This window comes from Chinchilla lanigera, unplaced genomic scaffold, assembly GCF_000276665.1.
Source record: "Chinchilla lanigera isolate Chin_1 unplaced genomic scaffold, ChiLan1.0 scaffold00164, whole genome shotgun sequence".
NCBI lineage: Eukaryota > Metazoa > Chordata > Mammalia > Rodentia > Chinchillidae > Chinchilla > Chinchilla lanigera.
This window is the reverse complement of record NW_004955565.1, coordinates 1,536,479-1,558,371: the sequence shown is the minus strand read 5'-3', so window position 1 is coordinate 1,558,371 and position 21,893 is coordinate 1,536,479. Positions and strand designations below refer to the sequence as shown.

Here is a 21,893-nt window from a genome sequence, read left to right as displayed (position 1 = left end):
GTGTCACTTCTTTGTAAACTATTTTCTTTTTCTTGGTTCATAACTTAGACTTTCACTATCCTGTTTTTAAATGTGTGATGCAGGGGGCTGGGGATTTAGCTCAGCAGCGAAGTGCCTGCCTGGCAAGCACAAGGTCATGAGTTCGATTCCTGGTACCAGAAGAAAAACAAAACAATAAATATGTGATGCACAGCATTCATAAGCTTTTTCATTTGTTATGAAAATCTTGATATGTTGAGCTTTCTTGGTCATCTTCTAATATAAAATTACAAGTAGCAGGTTGAATCTGAGATACGGATTTTCAGTGGGATGTTACTCTGTGCTTGTGCCACCCCCCTTTATGGCCCCCAGTGTTTAGTAGTGTCTAGAAGATTTTTGGTTTCTTCAACTCGATGCTGGGTAAAAGCCAGGGATGCTGCTAAATATCCCACAATGCACAGGATTGCCCCGCACAGTAAAGAAATTTACAGCCCAAAAATGTTGCTTAAAACTGAAGTTGAGAAAGATTTTAAACTGTTAAAGTATTTAACTGTAAATAGAAGTTTCTCTTTTTTTCATGGAATTTAATTCTGACCTATGAATACTATTGTCTTTCTGGTGTCCCTTGAATAATTCTCTGCCTATCTATTTTTCTGATGAGCTGAACTATAGTTAACTTGGTAACACTATATTTAAAGAGAAATATAGTGTTTTTTTTAATTTATAGTGTTTTATTTTATAGTGTTATTTGATTATTATGTTATCAAATCAAATACGTTATTTTCATGTCACTTAAATTCTTTTTGTAGGCCAGTTGGACAAATGCAAGTAAAAAGCAACGTGAAAAGCTACTTGAGCTGATCCGTCGTCTTGCAGAAGATGATAAAGATGGTGTGATGGCACACAAAGTATTGAACCTTCTGTGGAATCTGGCCCACAGTGATGATGTGCCTGTGGATATCATGGACCTGGCTCTTAGTGCCCACATAAAAATACTAGATTATAGTTGCTCCCAGGTAAGAGTGTGCCATTTTGCTCACTTCTTGTGACCTTTCACCTTCACATTTAGGATAGCTTGGTTACAGGATAGATCCAGGTTATCCCAGTATGTTTTTTTTTTTAATTGATCTTCAATAATTAGCACTGTTCATATAAACCTGTCTTCCTTTACTTAGGATTCTACATTCAGGTTTTATGAATCAGTTGAGTCATAAATTGAAGTTGAGTCATAAACTGACTCAACTGTTGATTGTTAGTGGTAGTATTGTCAAAAGTATGGTACAGAAATACTTGTTTCAAATAGTTCATAAATGTGAAAGCTGACTAGGGACTTAAGGGGTAAGAGAAATTATATTTTCTTTGCTTACAGGTAAGTTAAGAAAAGTAACAGAATTTCTTAAACAGTAGAACATGTAATCAGGGTGCTGAATATTTGATTCTGTGATATGGCAGAATCTCAAGCATACTGGATCCATCTAAATACTCTGGCAAATTTAAAACTATATAGCACTGAACTTTCATAATAGTGCTTTTACTTGTTGGAGTTTTGGGGGGTAAATGTGAAATTGAACCTTTTTTTCTTAAAAATCTTTGGTTCAGTTATAGTCTAATGTTTGTGATACTAATCTTAAAAGCTTTTATTTTATAATGTGAAATAATGTAAAAGTAGAAGAACGAGTATGGATATAAATAATACATTGACATTGTTTGTATAAGGACCGTGACACACAAAAGATCCAGTGGATAGATCGCTTTATAGAAGAACTTCGCACAAATGACAAATGGGTTATTCCTGCACTGAAACAAATTAGAGAAATCTGTAGTTTATTTGGTGAAGCACCTCAGAATTTGAGGTAAGACTTAAACCTAGAATCTTAAGTATCCTTATTTATGTATTTTGTTGAAAATGACAGTGGTTGACAGAAAGCAAATATCAAAGAAAGAGAAAGCTAGTGAAAGATGAGACTTAAGGGAAAGGTTAGTTAGAAACAGAAAGACCCTTTGCCATTTTCACCATTGAAATAAGCCAAAATTAAATGATAAGTATCAGAATTCAGATGGTGATATTGCCTTTAGGTTCTTGGTTCAGAGATACATCTTACTTCCATCATAGGTGGTTTCATAGCATGTGTTGCATCCAGTAACTCTTTATTTTATCCTTCCTGTCTTTATTAGTTTTAAAACATTACCCTACAACAGAGTAGTTGTAGGTTTTTATTTACTTATTTTTGGTACCAGCCATCGAACTCAGGATCTTGCACTTGCCAGGCAGGTGCTTGTGCCCCTGAGCTATATCACTGATCCTTAGTATTCAGGTTTTAAAGTTGATTTTGATATTTAAATGATGGAAGATAGCGAAAATACAGTACAATTTAAAAATACATTTTTAAACTTTTTAAAGCTAAGTTACCTTTTAATAACCAGTAGTTGTCTTTAAGTAATACTATCTTAGGTGCCAAATTGTGGTTATTGAAATAATTTGTCCTTGTATATTCTGGTAATACAGTTAGAACTGACTTTTTTAAAATGGAAAGGTAACAAAGTAAAATATGAACCTTGTCTCAAACAGTTTTTTAATCTTACAAACACTTTTTTTTTTTCTTTTTAGAGACAGCGTCTTGCTATGCAGTTCAGGCTGGCCTTGAGTTCACTTTGTAGCTCAGGCTGGTCTTGAACTCACAATGATCCTCCTCCCTCAGCCTCCCGAGTGCTGGGATTACAGGCGTGCACCACCATGCCCGGCTCTTACAAACATTTTCTAAAGAATCATTTTTCTTACATAAGATTAAATGATTGGAAAAAGCCCATTACAACTCTGGATTACTATCATTATGGCTAGGACAGAAGCGGAAAAGTCATATATATGTTCTGATGTTAACAATTGAACTTACCTCTTTTTATTCCCCAAAGCTGGAAAAAATAATAGGAAATTGGAAAAGCTATAGGAATAATCAATGAAAATAATTTAGAAATTTTTCTTAAAAGTAACATTCTTTGAGGGACATAGTTTGCGTGTATTTGGCCCAATGTATGTATGTTACTTAGCCTTTTTTCAGATTAATTTATTTGTTAGAGACATGATAGATAGTTCACGCATTCTGCGAGGCACAATAACATCATCTCCACTAAAATAGTAGTGGCTGTGAAAGCTGACTGGTTTCAATGAATATGGCAAAAGATTTGAAAGAAACTAGGTCTTTTTTGGTGATACTTACGGGCAACCTTGGCTGTAAACCAAGTCTCCCAATGTGTACCTTGAATAGGTAGTATAAGTTTTATGAAAACATTTTCTTTGATTGCAGTCTTCATTAGCAGTTGCAATCTAATCTTGCAAGGAATGTTTGTTTTATAATTCTGAAATAATTGTATAACCTAACACAAATGGTTTGAGTACTCCTGTAGTACAGGAGTAGAAATCAGTTACTGAAGTAGACCCCCAGGAGATGAAGTTAGAAGATACTGATGCATTGTTTCTGTGTATATAAGAAAAATTCCTTACTGTTTGCAACATTATTTTAAATTGCCATTACAGGAATTTAATGGACAAAACTATAGTTTTTTAATTAGTAACTAAGAATTTAGATAGTGTGAACTCGTGATTACAACAGAGTTTAATTGCCTAATTATATTGTAAAGTTCTTCTCGTTTCAGCCAAACTCAGCGAAGTCCTCATGTATTTTATCGCCATGACTTAATCAATCAACTTCAGCACAATCATGCCCTAGTTACTCTGGTAGCAGAAAACCTTGCAACTTACATGGAAAGCATGAGACTGCATGCTAGAGGTAAGTACTATAAGATAAATTAAACTATGAAAATACTGTAATAATGATCTCTTTGAATTAATTACTTTAGGAATGATACATTTTAAAAGATGGAAAGTAGTTTATTTTATACAACCTAAACACGAGTCCGGCATTTCAAGGCTCTTGGCTCAGTACTTGCCTTCCCCACTCTCCTTGTTAAGTTGATTGCTTTTTCTTCTCTGACTAGGAGCTCTTGTCAGTCTGTGTTACAGTTGGGTGTTGCCTTCAATGTTTTAGTTTCCAACCTCTATCTCCCTGCTTACCACCATCTATAGCTTTTCAAGAAAACTTGTATAAGTCTATTCTTGCATATATAATTCTTTTATAATCCTGTCTGTTTCATAAGTGCTTCAGACTTAATGAATTATATATTTATGCGTTAGAAGCAAGGCTATATAAATTCAGATTTTTACATGTTTGAAAGTTTAAATATGTTGGGGTAAAGTTTCTTGAGATTTCAACAGGTGATTTTTAAGTGCCTGCCATATGTAGATCCCTATGTCATTTCTTTTGCCTTTTAACAGTTGTGTCAGAATCTGTGTATGCTGAAGTATAGGTGGGTTCTCACTACACATTCTCCTGTCCTGTGCCAGATTCATAGAAGTCTGCCCTCCCCCCACCCCTGTCCACCTTACAATCTTTTGTTCCCAGAGCCGTAGACAAGAGAACTTTATATTGTCAGTATTAGAGACAGAATTCAAAATACTGGTTGTTGAATATGCCACTCATTTAACATGTTATAATATGATCTGCAAAGCAAGTAGTGTATACTTCTCATTTGAGGAGCAGAGTAGTCTTGCAGTTACAGGATAAATTTCTATGGTGTTCACAATCACCAAATTTTTAATACTTAAATTCAGATAAACATAAAGGAAGAATGAGGCAACTCTTTAGATAGCCCTTCTGACTTTATTGACTCTTTTCTTCCCTTTCTCCTTTTGGGCCAGCTGAATCCTCCCATTAGTAGGTTGTAGATCTAGACAAGCAATGTAAACCTCAGACAGCTGGCAGGCCCCAGACAGCTATCTTTTATCATTTCTGTCCTAGGTTCCAAAGCAGCAGGATAGAACAGTGAAGGCAACACGGCAACGTGCAATATATGTTCTATATCAAAGGAAACCAAAATCAATGAGAGAAATAAGAGGTTTCTGTGTAGCATATACACAAACAACCAAACACTGGGGCTCAGTTTAACATAACTCAGACTCTGTTAAAGTTTCATCTCCACTGTGATACAAAGCCTTCACAGTTACCATTGCAGCACTTCCTCCATAGTGGAACTGTATAAATTATGTGCACTTCAGTGCTTGTTTTTTTACCTCATTTGTATGTGGTATTTCACTTCATTTTATTGTCAGAGGTTAGGGACTACTGTTTGGCACTTTGGACATGGTACGTGTGCAGTTCCACCTCCTTAAAGTTTTCTCTGTTTGAGTTGAATTCTACATGTTATTGCCTCATCTTAATTTCATGCTCACAAGAATATTTAATTCTTCAGTTTCTGTTCCCTTTTTTTTTTTTTTTTTTTTTTTAAAGACAGGGTTTTACTATGTAGTTCAGGCTGGCCTCGAACTTGTAGGGATCCTCCTGCTTCAGGCTCCAGTGTGCTGGGATTATACGTGTGCGCCACCATACCCGGCTTCCTTTCCTTATACTGTCTGTACCTCCTTAGAGTAAGAGATAGGAATCTGCATAGTCAGATTGCCTAGGTTTGAAACATGACTCAAACTTATTTAGGTGTTTGACCTTAAGGAAGCTATTTATGCTACAACAGTGTCTGGAACACAGTACACACTTGAATGTTTTTTGTTTGTTTGGTTTTTTACTATTAATCTTTTCCTTTGTGTTCATTATATATCTTCTGTTTTCTCATAACTTTGATATACCACTTTAATTTATTAACACTGTTCTAATTCTGGTCAGTCTATAGATACTTAAGTGTGAGAAGGATAGTTTTTAAACTAGTAAAATTCTGTTAAACTTTTTTTTGTTGTTGTTTTTTTGTTTTTTTTTTCCGGTACCGGGAACCGAACTCATGACCTTGTGCTTGTCAGGCAGGCACTGTGCCGCTGAGCTAAATCCCCAGCCCCTCTGTTAAATTTTTGACAGCTTTAAATCACTTCTATGGTAGCATTTTCAGTTCTATGGTAAATTATGACTTTTTGCCTGTGCATAATGAAAGTGTTGTGTAAATCTCATTAGGTATGAGGCATACCATTCAGCAGGATAACATCAGGCTTGCACAGTTCTCTGATAGTCTCAATTTCAGATAATCACTTCACTGGTATTAATGGTTCTGCCCATATTTCATCTCTACTAGCATCATTAGTTTTGGGGAAAAATCATTTTCCTCAGCATGGTCAGCTTATTCTACCTCCTGCTTTAATGTTACTTAGATAAAGGAGTGAGCTTACTAAAATTTTCTCCAAAATTTGCTCGAATGTTCACATTAGTGCTTTTATGTGCTAATGCTTACTGATCATTCTTTAATTTTTTTCATATGGATACTATCTTAGTTACTTTTCTCATTGCTGAGACAAAATCCTCATACCAAGTTAAAGGAAGATTTATTTCAGCTCACAGTTTGTAGAGGTTTCAGTACATAATCAGCAGGCTCCAAGGCAGAGGGGCATTTCTGAGGAGAAAGTCTGTGGCAAGCAGGCAGGAGATAGCAAGCAGCAGCAGCCTGGCTCTGCCATTTATCCTTTCTAGGCAACCAACTTTTGGGTTGTACCACCTACACTGAAGGTGGGGCACCCTTAATCCTACCATCACATACCCTAGATCCAGCCACCTCTGAAAACCCCCATCCATATAAGACCACATGAGGCTTTTGGGGAATATCTAGATACAAGCCGTAACAGATGCAGTAAAGTATATAAACTATCTTTTGATGGTTACTCAAGTTTTAGCTGACTGATAGTCACCGCGCTGACTTGAACACTTACTGCAAGTTTACCATTTTTCCTTGATTCTGGATAGAGCTGAGTGACTTGTCTGCAGTGTCGATCATGTGCTTATTACCCTCTGTTTTCTAAGGACTGCCACCTTCTGTTACCTCTTCCAGTTCTCTTATAGCCAACAGTAATATGACAGTTTTTTAGGAGTACATCCCCCATCCCAATTAAACCAGTTATCTTCATAAATGCATTAACCAACAGTATTCTTTTGGGGTGCATATCCTAGCCTAGACTTTCTTAGTAGCTTGGCTCATTCCTACACATCAGCCATGAAATACTAAGTGTATGTGAGGTCTTACTGGTTTTTAAAAAATGTGTTACCGTTTTGGCAGACAGTGTATGTCTCTCTGGAGAAATGGCTGTTTTGGGGCCCAGAGGAGGGAAAGTATCAGATACCTTTCAACATCATATTCCTGAAACTTGGACAGTGCTCCAGGAATCATATGACATGTCATAACTATAAGAGTTGGCTTCTGCTGGCCAAAACTGGGTCAAAATAATGAAAATAACTGAACCCACTGAATAACATGAGTATACTGGTATATAGGAAAATGCCGATTAGTAAATGTAGAACATAGGATGAAATAAGCCACAGGATGAGAGATTTCACTTTTGGAATGATGGAATGAGTTGCTTAGCAGACCTTAACAAAACAACTGCTTACCTGGAGGAAAATATAAAAATAGTAATTTAAAGTGTCTGGAAATTGTTGTAAGAGGATATAGCAAATGAAGAAGCATTTATTCAAGAAAATAAATTAAATCTCAGGAAAGGAAAAAAAAAAAACAGCAAGCCTGGAGCATTTGAGCCCCAGCTTGTTCACGTCTCTCTGTACTCGGCTTTATCACATTGCAACTTTCTTGTGGGCAGGTGTGACTAAGAAGGCCTCTGTGTCCCCACAGCTGCTAGTCTAGGGCTACAGTTTCACCTTAGGAACAACTAGCTACCAGCATTTGTTATCCTTCTCAGTCATGTGTGGGACAAGCTCTATTCTAGGCAGATGTAGCCAAGAGGATTAAGACTCCCTAACCCAACTCAGTGCCTGCTAGTAGGGTGAAGCTTTACTTCAGGCATTACAGCCCAAGAACACTGGAGATCTGATTACCCTCTTCCTCAACTTGCTCCTAGGGTGGAAGTTCCCTGTCAGGGGAAACAGTCGGGGGGGGGGGGGGGGGAGTGGTTTCCTCTTTACCTGCGTACAATACCTGCTCATAAGGCAAGGATATCCTGGGAGAAGCTGGCTGCTGTCCTGCCTGTGATTCCTTTACAGTGATACAAATGTTCTGCCCAGAGGGAGAGAGAAGCTGTAAGGATGAAGAGCTCAGCTGTAGGGACTGTTTGGATCAGGGCATGCCATGCCTCAGGGTATTACAAAACAAGTGGAGATTTGGGTGAATAGTTAAGATGCTGTTTATAGTTCTCTTGTACTGTAAGGACTAATACAGTGAAATTCATTGCTGTCAAACTTGCCTTACAAGAAATCTGAAAGGCAATAATTAGGCTTAAAGCAAGTGATGTCAGTGGTGTAATCTGCAGAAAAGAAACGGAAGACTTGAACACTATAAACCAACTAGACCTAACACATCTACAGAACATTCTACCCAAGATAGTAGAAATTATGACAAATACTGAGATTATCTCAGTAGATGCAAAAAAAGCATTGGCAAAATCTTAGGCCCTTTTGTTTTTTATAAAAACATTGATAAAACCAGGAATAAAAGGGAACTTCCTCAACCTAATCAAAGGTATCTCAACCCACAGCCAGTACCAAACTACATAATGGTGAAAGACTGGTTGCTTTCCCTTAGGTCTAGATAAGGAATGAGGCAGGATTGTCTGTTCTAACCATTTGTGCTTACCATTCCACTTGAGGTTAGGGTAACTAGACAAGAAAAAGGAGTAAAAAGCTTCTGGATTAGAAAGTTAGAAGTGGTAAGTTTCAATTACAGAAGCATCAAAAAGCATGAAATACTTAATAACTTGAACCAAAGAAGTATAAAACTTTTAGCTGATGACTATAAAACATTGAAGGAACTTACAGGTCTAAATAAATGCAAAGACATCCTGTGTCCACGGAATAGAAGACTTAAAACACTGTTAAAATGATTCTGTGCTGCCTGGCATGTGCAAGGTCCTGAGTTCGATTCCCTGTACCTAATAAATAGATAAATATACACAGCATATGCTGTGGTTTGAAAATCTTGCTTAAAGTCCATGTGTTGGAAACTCAATCCGCAAGCACCAACGTTGAGAGGTTGGGTCAAATAATTGGTAATTAGGGCATGTAGATTGGTGTCATTGAGAGAATAGGTTATTTTGAGAGTAAGCTCAGGATGAAAGATCAGTCCTCTTTTGCTCTCCCACCTCTCAACTGTGGTTATCACACAGCAAGCAGGCTCTTCTACTTTGGACTGTAAGGAAAATAAATCTGTCCTATATAAACTACTCAGTCTCAAATATTCTGGTATAGCAGCACAAAATAAACTTAACAGATGATAAAAACCCTGACTTGCTTTATTTTCCTGCATAAACTGGCAAAGCTGATCCTGTTGAATTCATGTAGACCTTCAAAGGGTTTAGATAGCCAGACCAATTTTGATGAAAACCACAGTTGGCTGACTTTGCGGGGTGGGGGTACCAAGAATCGAACTCAGGACCTTGTTCTTGCCAGACAGGTGTTGTGCTGTTGAGCCATATCCTAGGCCCAGTTGGCTGACTCTTATGTTGTAATTTCAAAACTACACAGCAGTATTGATAAGACAGTAGGGAGGTTGGCATAATGACAAATGTTTCTGTCAGTGAAATATAATCAGCAGTCCAGAAGTAAACCTTTTATGGTCAGTTGAGTTTGATAAGGGCACGAAGAACATACAGTGGAAAATGAAGAGTCAGTTTCATAAATGTTGCTAGAACAGCTGAATGTCCACATCTTTAAGAATATCATTGGATCTTCCTCACACCATGTGTAAAGAATGAACTCAGAATGAATCTTAGGCAGTTAACACCAAAAATATAATACTGTGCTCTTACAAGAAAACAGGAGTCTATGATTTTTGGTTGGGGGGAAACCCAAGATGGAGGGGTGGTAAACTTAAAACTTACACTGTAAATGAACAAGATATTTGTAGTATCAAGAGAGTGAAAAGACAACCCAAGAATGGGAGAAAACGTTTGAAAATCATATCTAATAAGAGGCTTGGGTCCACAATATATAAAGAGCTTTACCACTCAATAATAAGGACAACATTTTTTTTAAACCCAATTAAGGAAATGGGCAAAGAATCTGAATAATAGTTTCTCCAGAGATAATACAGATGGCCAATAACCACTTGAAAAAAATGCTTTGTATTGTTAGTTATTAGGAAAATGCAGATTAAAACCATTGTAAGATGTGCTACTTAACCCAGAGATGACATGACAACAGCAAGTGTTGGTGAGGATATAGAGAAAGTAGAGGCTTTATACATTGCTTACGGGGTTGTACAGTGGTGTAGTGACCTTGCCAAATGGGTTGGCAGTTCCTCAAAAATGTTAAAGAATTTACTTTATGACCCATCCCCAGTTAAATACTCTAGTGAAATGGAAACAAATGCATGCATAAACTTGCACATAAGTATTCATAGCAGTATTGTTTGTAACAGCCAAAAAGTGGAAGCAGCCCAAATGTCTGTTAGGTGATGAGTGAATAAGCGAAATATGTATGTCTGTACAAGGAAGTATTATCCATCATTTACAAAAATAATACCTGATATGGTATAACATGTATGAACCTTGAAAGTAGGTTAAAGTGGAAAATGCTAGTCAGAAAAGACCACATATTACATGGTTATATCTATATGAAGTGGTCTCAGATAGATAATAGTGGTCTCAGGAGATAATAGAGTAGAGTGGTTTGTACAGTTTCTTTTTGAAAAATGTTGTAAACATAGACCGTGGTGGTAATTATCCCACTCTACTGAGAAATTTGAGTTTTAAGCGATGTGATGGTTCATACCTGTAATCCCAGCTACTCAGGAGACTAGAGCAGAAGGATTGTGTGTTTCAGGATGGAGTAAGCAACTTCAGTAAGGCCCCATCAGAGTTTTTCAGAAGGGGTGGGAATGTAGCTCAGTACTAGAGTATTTGCCTAATGTGTGTGTGGCCCTGGATTTGATCCCAGGTACCACCATGGAGTTGTTTGTTTGTTTTTTGTCTTCTTGAGACAGGATCTTCCTATGCAGTTAAGGCTTGCCTCGAGCTCTCTTTGTAGCCCAGGCTGGCCTTGAACTCACAACTATCCTCCTGCCTCAGCCTCCTCAGTGCTGGAATTACAGGCATGCGCCGCTGTGCCTGGCTCCACCATGGAGTTGTATCTCAGTAAAGATTTTTTTTTAAACAAATCTCCCTCTTCCCCCTCCTTTTGTGGTACTAGTGATTGAACAGAGGGAGCTCTGAGCTGCATCTTCAACCTTTATATTTTGGGAGCTCTTGCTGAGTTGCCCAGGTTGGCCTTGAATTTACAGTCCTCCTACCTCATCCTTCTGAGTAGCTAGGGTTACAGGTGTGTAGGTGAACTTTTTTATAATGAGCTCTGAAATGGGCCCTAGACAGTACTGACCCAATTTATGTTAGTCGCAGCCGTGATTCACCCACCACCTCTTCACACCTATTTTCAAAGACACTGGAGTTAATTTTGTCTCTAATTCCTTGTCCTGTTTTCAGTGGGAGAGCAGGCACCTAGACAGCCAAATCAAAAATGGATCATCCTCCTCATTGACTGTTAACAAATCAAGACATTAGGAACTGAATGTTTGCAATAAAAATACCAGCCATGTTATGTTTTTCGTTGTTGTTTTCTAGTACCGGGGATAGAACTCACGACCTCGCATTTGCCAGGCAGGCACTGTGCCACTGAGCTAAATCCCCAGCCCCAATGTTATGTTTTTTAATAGCCCAAGAGCTCTGTAATGAGAAGGCCTCTTCATTCCTGTTTAGCACTGAGGGACCTCATATCTTCATTATTGTGTAGCTTTCATTGAATATTTCCAAAGTTCTATCCTGTGTCTGGGATGTTGGCAATTAAATGTAAAAAAGGGAGCAGGGGTTGGTTACTAAAACTGGCAAGTATAAGAAAGTAACTTCACAGTGAAGAAACTTAGTAGAACCACTTTGCCGGTGTAATCAGAGTTAGCATTGTTACTGAGGAAGACATAGTGTCACTGTTGTGCTATGTGTTGCCAGAGTGCTGTAGCCTGAATCTAGTTATGAGGAAGCATCATAGACACTCAAATAGAGTGACATTCAACAAAATTGGCTTCTAGTTTTCAAAAGGGTCAAGAAACAAGAAAAGATGATCAATTCTCTACATTAAAGAATAAAAAGACCTGACAAATGCAGTGTATATTTAATTTTGGAGCCGGGCGTGTTGGCGCATGCCTGTAATCCCAGCACTCAGGAGGATCATTGTGAGTTCAAGGCCAGCCTCAACTGCATAGCGAGACCCTGTCTCAAAAAATCAATCAATCAATCAATTTGGACTTGGAGAAAAAACATAAAAGGACTTTATTGTGAAAATTAAGATTGATAAAACTGGAATGTAGACTCTGGATTCAATCCTTTATTTTTTAAAGGTGTGAGGTGGATATTTGATAATGTCTCAAGCTATATTGGTTTTCTAAACTGTGGATGGGGGGGCAGTGATGCTGCAGGAAGCAGCTTAGAATGCTGCTAAACATCCTACAACACACAGAACAGTCCCCTACAGCAAAGAATTATCTGTCCCAAAATGTCAATAGTGTGCAGTTGAAAAACCTTAGGTTAAGTGTTGGATCAGTGTTAGTTCCTTTGTTATTTAGGAACCCAGTACTCATTCTAGTCTTGAGAGGGAGTAAAAGGACATGTTTTAAAACTCTCAAATTGTTGAGAAAAATTATGCATGTGTATTTGGGAACCCAGTACTCATTCCAGTCTTGAGAGGGGGTAAAAGGACATGTTTTAAAACTCTCAAATTGTTGAGAAAAATTATGCATGTGTATTTATATATGTGTCAGCAAACGGAGCAAGATGCAAACCATTGGTGATTGTGTGTAAGGTTATAAGGGAATTCTGTTCTTAACTTGTTTGAAATTGTTAAAATTGAAAGTTTTCTCTAAAAACTTGCCAGGTAAAGCTATGCATTAAGCCACCAGTATTAAAAGTACTTCCCCAGTGAAGTCCAATGATTAATCAGATACTTCAAGACCGTGGTGTAAAAGAAATTTCACATAGAATAGAATTTCCAGTTTCCTAAGTAAACTTCTTGGCCGGGCGTGGTGGTACACGCCTGTACTCCCAGCACTCTGGAGGCTGAGGCAGGAGGATCGTTGGGAGCTCAAGGCCAGCCTGAACTGCATAGCGAGACCCTGTCTCAAAAAGACAAAAAAAAAGAAAAAAGAAAACCTCTTGAAATAATGCTTCAAGGCTTGAGCCCTTATGAAATTGAATTTCATGACATAACAATGTGTATTGAAAAAATGCTTTATACCATTTTATACCATGTGTAAAAATAACTCGAAATGAATCTAAGGCTGTTAACAGCTAAAAATATAATGCTCTTATAAGAAAACAGGACTTAAACACTTAAAATAATGTGTTTAAAACTGTTGGCAGATAATATTTATATAAGTAGGAAACATTTGCTCATAATTTGTGTCTTCACTAAAACATAAAAACCTTATTTTTTAAACATAAATATCTGATCTTTATAGCATGTCAAGATTTTGTTAAGAAAAAAACCTTGCTGTCTTTCAAGACAATATTTGTATTTTCAGAAGGCCTCACACAATTACAGTCTTTTGGCAGTAGTATACATACTGTAAAGTCTAGGGTCTGCCATAGAAATACCAGTAACTAATGCTAAAGGAAAAATGACACATTTCTGGGTGTTATTTGGTCATCTGGAATAGTATCTTCTGTTAATCTAACTTCCTAAGTATAAATTAGTAATACAGTTTTTTATACCAGAGTAATTTTCCCACAAAGTTACATTAGTATACCAAGCAGAAACTGAAGATAAAATCCTTTTGGCTTGGTTGTCCGTATTTATAGACCGCTTGGGTCAGTCTTAAGCTGTAATCATAAATTGCTCCAATGTATATGAAGATTGAGTAAAAGGGTTGTGCTAAAGAACTATTTTTGATAGCACTTTTACCATCATTTTCTTTTGATTGGTAATTAGTTATCAGTAGATTTTAGGGTGCCTTCTTACGAGAAAGGATTAATGAGTTTTTGACAGTTCCTTTGGTTGAAGTTAGCAGTGGTGTGTGGGTATCTGTGTATAATGCATGACTTTTCTTAATTTGCAGACCATGAAGACTATGACCCACAAACTGTGAGGCTTGGAAGTAGATATAGTCATGTCCAAGAAGTCCAAGAACGGCTCAACTTCCTTAGGTTTGTTTTACATAATTAGTATTGCTCTTTTTAAGACACAGATAAGGACTGCAGAGTGCATGTGCTGTATGGCTAGGTCTTAGTTGGGTGGTCTTTTCCTCTTTCACGTTTTATTTTCTCACATAAAATTCATTACCTAGAGTCACACATTTTCCTGTTTGTTACTAAATACTATAAAATTATTGGCTAAGTTTTAACTTTCTTCTTGGTGGAATAACTGACAAAGGCCAGATGTAGTTCTGTTATTAACATCATTTCTGATGAAGATGAGGAAAATAAGTTTATTCCATTAAACAAAAGTGAAATGTCCCAAGCTGGTTTTGCTCAGTGATAACTTAGTTGTTAACAAATACATTTAAAGATTTAAAAATTACCTTGTAGCTAAAAGGTCACATGATGACAGGTAGCTTATGAATTAAAAAACCATGTGTAGGGGCTAGGGATATAGCTCAGGGGTGTAAGTGCCTCCCTGGCAAGCACAAGGTCCTGAGTTCAATTCCTAGTACCAAAAAACTATATGTAGCAGAGGAGTCTATTCTTGCCATAAGTGCACTAACAAATGCTCAGATGATCAACACTTCAGGAAATCTGTTGCTTTTATTATTTTGATACATGTTCCAGAGGGTGTTCTCCTGGGCTTTGTTAATTACGACCTTATTTTTATTGAACTCTGATTGCTTATGGGGAAATTTGAGTAATTACATCATGGTTTTACCAAATTTTCAGAAAGGCAGCATTTACTTAAAATCAAGTAGTGTTTTGTTTTTCAACCACTTGAATAGAAGTGGCTGCCTCCCTAGAGTGGGAATCATTGCTATAGAGAGCCATTGTTATTGATTGGCATATGTTGTTTCCCTTCAGTTTGCTATAACAGAAAAGTGGTTGCAAGCTGTTTTTGCCACATTTCAATTTGGAGTCACAGGACCTATTGTAACCCCTGCTCTCTGAGTCCTTACTTATCTTTATGACCTATAGCAACTTCCTCAACGGCAAAGGAACCTAGTTTTAATGCCTGCTGTATATTCTACCTATGCTGAAAACTTCACATTTACATTTCAGAGCAGCTCAGTAAAGTAGGTTTTACTTGCATTTGACCCTATGAAAACAGGATTCAGATGGCTTCAAGTAGCTTGTTTGAAATCACACAGTCAGTATGTGATGAAATTGCACTTCTCAGTTAGGTCTGACTTAAGTCTGTGCTCTTTCTGTTAGACCAGTAATTTTTCAGACTTGGAGCTTCAGGGCTCTGAGTAGTTTCTCCTCAAGCAATACAAAGTTTCATTCCCATTTTTTTTTTTCCCCTTCCAATAAATGGAACACTTGTACTTTTATGCATCAAATTTTCAAATAGAATTTTCACTTGAAGAAAGTTTTCTGCTGCTGTATTTACAAAACAAAATGGAAAAAAAAAAAACAGGGAAAGCACTTGCTTTTTTTTTACTGAAGCTCTGTTTCCTTATCTGTAAATTAGAGGTAGGCAGAGCTAGATACAGCTATACACTACAAGCCCCCTTTCACGTCAGAAACGCCATGAAAGTATCAGATTCTAGTGTTAAGTTCTAAAAATGCTTTAAAATGGAAGGTAACCTACTGAGATTGAGGTCTTCACTGTCTATATCATTCACAGACATGGCAGGGCAGGGTCAGTGGATGAATGCTAAGAGCAGTTAGAAAGCTAATAAAAGGAGGAGATTGCAGTCACAGGTTACAGTGGAATTCACCTTTATTAATGTTGAATTTTATTGTTCAAACACAGTCAAAAAGCTAAAAAGACCCTCGAGAGTATCACTGAATAATAAGCATTCTGTTGATTATTAACATAAAATGTTAAATCATATGTAAGTTACTGTGTTTAATGTGACCAGGTACTAAGTGATGAATAATAATGATCAGAAAGTGTTAAAATTGAGGCGATTTTTAAAATTAAAAAAAAAAATTAAGGCAATTTTAACTCATAAATATCAGTGGATTAGTAACCCATGAAAGTCGTAGTTGAATACCTCATTTCTGGATAATGCCATATAAACAGAATGCTAAATCTTTTATTTTTAAAATCAAATTACCATGGGCTGGGGATACAGCTCAGTGGCACAGAACCTGCTGGCAAGCATAAGGTTCTAAGTTCGACTGCCGGTACCAAAAAAAAAAGATCAAATTACCTGTACTTTTAAACTGTCTGGTTTCATACACTAAACTTTGAATTCAAGGACTGTGTTTTACTTCTAATCACCTAGCTGAGTTCCATAGGGTGCATGGTGGATGCCCAATATAGGGTTGTTGAGTGAATCAATATCTTACGTGTTTTGGGTACCAGATAAAATTTTAGAAGTAGGTTTTCTTGAAAGAACTAACATCTTTTTATCTATGATTAAAGTGTAATTGTGATAAATGTATTGTTTCATATACAGATAGATTGCCTTTCAGAATAAAAGTTATGTAAATCTAATTGCTCATTTTTTATGTTTTTCCAAGATTTTTATTGAAGGATGGCCAACTCTGGCTATGTGCCCCTCAGGCAAAACAAATATGGAAATGCTTAGCTGAGAATGCAGTTTACCTTTGTGATCGAGAAGCCTGTTTTAAATGGTATTCCAAATTGATGGGGGATGAACCAGACTTAGATCCTGATATTAATAAGGACTTCTTTGAAAGTAATGTGCTTCAGCTTGATCCTTCCCTATTAACTGAAAATGGAATGAAATGTTTTGAACGATTCTTCAAGGCTGTGAATTGTCGAGAAGGAAAACTAGTAGCAAAAAGGAGAGCCTATATGATGGATGATTTGGAGTTGATAGGATTAGACTATCTTTGGAGGGTAAGTCAAAAATAGGAACTCTGTAAACATTCTGTCTGATATAGTTATTTGAATAGGTAAGGAATTACAACTTTTCATGTAAAGTACTTGTATATTTGTTCTGATGTTTGACTCAGGAGTCTAGGGTGATGATTGTTCATCTTTATCTTATGTCATTTGTCATTCGAGAGAATTCTTTCTCTTTTGATCTCCCTCTTTTTACCACTGGTGTTTCTGTTGTCTGATGTTAGAATCTACGTGTTCAGATAAATTCAGGAGTGTACCAGTCATACAGATCTTCCATGAATCCCCCATCCGTGTTAATTCCACCAGTCCAATTTTCAGGGCACACCTCTTGTTTCATTCCCTTCTGTGTAAATTTTAGGTTATTATTCCGTTTGAGGCTAAAATAGAGGACAAAAGAGAAGACTTTATTTAGAAGAGATTATGAGTGTGTCCTTTATTGGCACTATTTGACTTAGAGAATTTATAAATACCTGAGGAAGTATATTTAAGGCTAATCCATCTTTTATAGTGTTTACGTAGTATTCCTATCTTTGTAAATTTGACATTATGTAGCTCCTTACAGTTTTAGGTTCTGTGAAATATTTTTCTTCTGAAAGTCATAGATTAAAGCGTTTAGTGTATTTTAAACATTTAAAACTTATTAAGTAAGTGGTTTTCAATGTTTTTAAAAGCAGTAGAGATTGGGAGAGCATATGCTTAGGCATACCTGATGCTCAGAGTTCATCTCCAGCATATGCATGGGCACACACACACAGACACAAATTTAATACAGTAAATCCCCGATTTATGAACAAGTTCTATTCTAGGGGGACATACAGTCTGGTTTGTTAGTCCAGCAAAGTGAATATTAAACACCTTTGACACAAATACACAATTTAAACCATTAAAAAAAGCACACACATAGTATAAACTATTTTTACTTTAAGTGATGGTACAGTACAGTACAACTGTAAATAAACTATTTTTATTGTCAAACTATCCATAGGGGCTGGGCGTGGTGGCGCACATCTGTAATCCCAGCACTTGGGAGGCTAAGGCAGGAGGATCGCTTCAAGTTCAAGGCTAACCTGAACTGCACAGCAAAACCTTGTCTCAAACAAACAAACAAAAATTCCATAGCTGTGACAGTAAAAGATGCACCCTGTTCACCCTGTTTTTTTCAAGTCTTCAAACAGGCTATTAGCTTTCTCTTAAATAAGCATCAAAGTAGGGGCTGGGGATTTAGCTCAGGGGCACAATGCCTGCCTGGCAAGCGCAAAGTCATTAGTTTGATTCCTGGTACTGGAAAAAGACCAAAAAAAAAAAAAAAAAGCATCAAGCTTGACTCAAAGCTGATGTTGATCCTACATCCACATACCAAGAAATTTCTCTATCTCCTCTATCGCTTTACCATGTGTTTTGGATACTATTGTTGACTTCATTGGCACAGTAAACTTCACATGGTCCATGATCTTGTCCTTGTTCTTAGAATTGTGCCAGTGGTTTAATGATTCGTGTTACAAGAATAAGTGTCATCTACCATCTTTTTGCCTTGGTCCAGTCTGTCAGTTATTTTCACTTTTGTTTACATGGTTACTGCTTTGCGCTTCTAGCATTCCCCTCCACGTGACCACTACCTTTCCTCTTGCTCCGGGGCACCCTGGGCTCTGATTGAGCGCTGTACTACTGTACACTGTCACACTGTACAGTAAGCGCACAGCAGCACAACTGAGATAATCTCTGGCAGACATGTGAGCCGCTTCCGAGATTTGTTCACAAGTGTGGATTTTGTTTAAATCTGAAAAAGTTTACAATTTGAATGTTCATAAATCAGGGGCTTACTGTAGTTGAAACTCTTTAAAAATTAATCCAAAATGTAGTCCTAGTTGAATAAAGAAAGCTTTTTCCTTTTTTTTTTTTGTTCCATGTTGCAGTGCTTTGATACCTTTCCTTCCCCACGCCTCTTACAGGGATTAGCCCTAAAACGCTTCCTCTGAGTCTTAGAATTCTGAACGTAGTTTGAAAACCACTAATGTAATTAGATGAATGATAAAGATGTGTAGGAACTGGAGGTAGAGAAGATAGCCCTTTATGGTAAGGTGTGTTTCATAAAGTCTCTTACTCCCTTCGAGCTAATTTGATTTCCTCCTTGAACACCTCACAACTTGGTTATCAAGATGTTAAAATACAAGGTTAAATAGTACTGATCAAGGCATACTGTAGCCTTAGTAAAGTGTCTTTCATTCTTAAATTTCTTTACTCAAAAACTTACATTTTGTATTCTTTCTTATCCATTTTTCTCAATTTTACTTGATTATCAAAGTCAAGTCACAATTATGTCATTGACTAGTGTATTAAAATTAACTGAAGGATGTTGGTTAAATATAAATGCCCAACTGAAGCATTTCTTGAAAGGATTAACATTTAATCTCTTTGAACCTAGGTGGTGATTCAGAGTAATGATGATATTGCCAGCAGAGCTATAGATCTCCTTAAAGAGATATATACGAACCTTGGCCCAAGGCTGCAGGTCAATCAGGTGAGGATCAATGCACATTAAAACTTGAACATGCCAGGTGCAGTGGCCTACACCTGTAATCCCAGCTAGATGGAAGGCTGAGGCAGGAGGATCTCAAGTTTGAAGCCAGCCTGGGCAATTTAGCAAGACTCTGTCTCAAAAATAAGAAAAGATAATAAAAGGGCTGGGGATGTAGTCAGTAGTAGAGCACTTGCCTAGCATGGGTTCAACCCCTAGTATGACAAAAAAAAAGGAAAAAGTATGTAAAATATTTAATCTGTATTTTACTTGTATAAAATGCCTACGTGAATCTTTCTTTAATTTAAATATATTATTACATTTTGAAATGGCAAAAGGATTCTACTGTGAACGTTTTGATATTAGCACCTAAACTTTTAGGGTTCAGTTCTGACTATCCTTACAAGCTTATATAACATGATGTGTTTCATCAATATAGATTCTGCTTAAAATGACTATTATTAATTGAGAGCTGCCTTTAAATTACTCATTGCCATCTCTGGTGGGATTAGTGTTACATATTTTTGCATTTCAAAGCAACTTGAACTATCTTCATTTGACCCATTACTTTAGGTGGTGATCCACGAAGACTTCATTCAGTCTTGCTTTGATCGTTTGAAAGCCTCTTATGACACATTGTGTGTTTTGGATGGTGACAAAGACAGTATTAATTGTGCAAGACAGGAAGCTGTTCGAATGGTTCGAGTATTAACTGTTTTAAGAGAATATATAAATGAATGTGATAGCGATTATCATGAAGAAAGAACCATTCTACCTATGTCAAGGTTTGTGAATAACTCACCAGCTGGTGCAAGTTCTTAATCGTTTGGTATTTTCCTGACCATTTCATTTTGTTTTAAAATGATGGATCTATATCGATAAAAAGAACAGTGAGGGAGAAATCATTCTTACCTGAAAATGTTACTATCTTGCCCATTAAAAATATTATCTGTTCCCATCACTCGGGAGGCTGAGGCAGGTGGATCGTTGTAAGTTCGAGACCAGCCTGGGCTACAAAGTGAGCTCAAGGCCAGCCTGAACTGCATAGCGAGACCAAGTCTCAAAAAAACACACAAAAAATATATATATTATTTGCATCTTACAGAATCCTTTTAATAATTAACATTTCTTCCTGCAGGGTCTGATTAAAATTTTAGTTCTTTTGGCAAGTCGTTCTCATTAAGTCTGGTTTTCTCTCCTTTTTATTTTTTGCCATTGACATTGCTGATTATGTGTTCAGAGTGATACTTTGCAGTGGAAATGTTTTTATTTTGATGCCATTCATTCACACTGTTAATAATAGCATAGTCATATCAGAGAGTACTGTAATTTTAAGGAACTCTTAAAAGCTGCTTTGACGGATAACTAATACAGCAAGAAATATTTTCAGATGATCTAATAATGTTTCTCTTAAGGTTATACTGTTGAATAATTCAAATGACATTTATAGTTTAGAGATGTTTATGCAAAGTGCTATCAGTTTTTGGTTTTTTTTTTTTAAGTTCTGTGTGTTAACAATGAAATTATATAAAATGGCTCCTCATATAGTTTCTATTTTGTATCTCACCTAAAGGAACTTAATATGTCATCATAAATGTAATTTTGATGTGATTTTTTGATATTAAGAATTTTTCAGAGCAGATTTACAAATAGTCTAGTGAGTTGAGCTTGTGTAGCATAAAAACTAGTGAAATGATATGTCTCGCTTAATTTCTTAGAAATAGATACTTCATTTTTCTTTGCAGTCATAGGTACAAAATAATAGAATATGTTCATTTTATTCTGAAGCTTATTTATAATACAGTTTTTGAAAGGAGCAATTTTAGTTTTCGTGATACTATTATGTATCTTTAATTCACTTCCTCTTGTTTAATAAAAAATACTCAATGTTAAATTCCCAGCTTTGAAACAAGATTTGAAAGTGCTAAATTGATGTTTTCCTTTTTCCCCCTACCAGAGCTTTCCGCGGTAAACATCTCTCTTTTATAGTTCGATTTCCAAACCAGGGCAGACAGGTAGATGACTTGGAAGTATGGTCTCATACCAATGATACGATTGGTTCAGTTCGACGATGTATTCTTAATCGCATTAAAGCCAATGTAGCCCATACAAAAATTGAGCTCTTTGTGGGTGGAGAGCTGATAGATCCTGGAGATGATAGAAAGCTGATTGGACAGTTAAACCTAAAAGATAAATCGGTAAGTTTTAGTTACCAGACTTTTTAACAGAAACAAATTTGAGACTGTATTTCACTTATTCAGTAAGTGCTGATTGTTTGATACGTGTTAAGGTGTCTGGATTATAATGCTAATGGGCATCATGACACCCACAGCATGTCAGAATAAAGGGTTTAGAACTCTGGTTATATTAAACAAATCTAAGTGGTTATATGAAACAGTACT

At 36.7% G+C, this 21,893-nt stretch overlaps 1 protein-coding gene across 4 annotated transcripts in view; it reads left to right on the top strand.

Annotated features, from left to right (window-relative positions):
• The window catches only part of Usp9x (ubiquitin specific peptidase 9, X-linked), a 123,031-nt gene that overhangs the window by 43,699 nt on the left and 57,439 nt on the right, over positions 1–21,893 (top strand). For 2 of the 4 annotated variants that reach the window (XM_005413264.2, XM_005413266.1), the window contains exons 12-19: positions 789–995; positions 1,696–1,832; positions 3,631–3,764; positions 14,068–14,155; positions 16,628–16,970; positions 19,399–19,494; positions 20,065–20,276; positions 21,449–21,689. In XM_005413264.2, the coding sequence (XP_005413321.1) occupies positions 789–995; positions 1,696–1,832; positions 3,631–3,764; positions 14,068–14,155; positions 16,628–16,970; positions 19,399–19,494; positions 20,065–20,276; positions 21,449–21,689 (1,458 nt within the window). Of the gene's footprint in view, positions 1–788; positions 996–1,695; positions 1,833–3,615; positions 3,765–14,067; positions 14,156–16,627; positions 16,971–19,398; positions 19,495–20,064; positions 20,277–21,448; positions 21,690–21,893 lie in introns of all 4 variants that reach the window. The other 2 variants (XM_013509210.1, XM_005413265.1) reach the window with 1 other exon arrangement.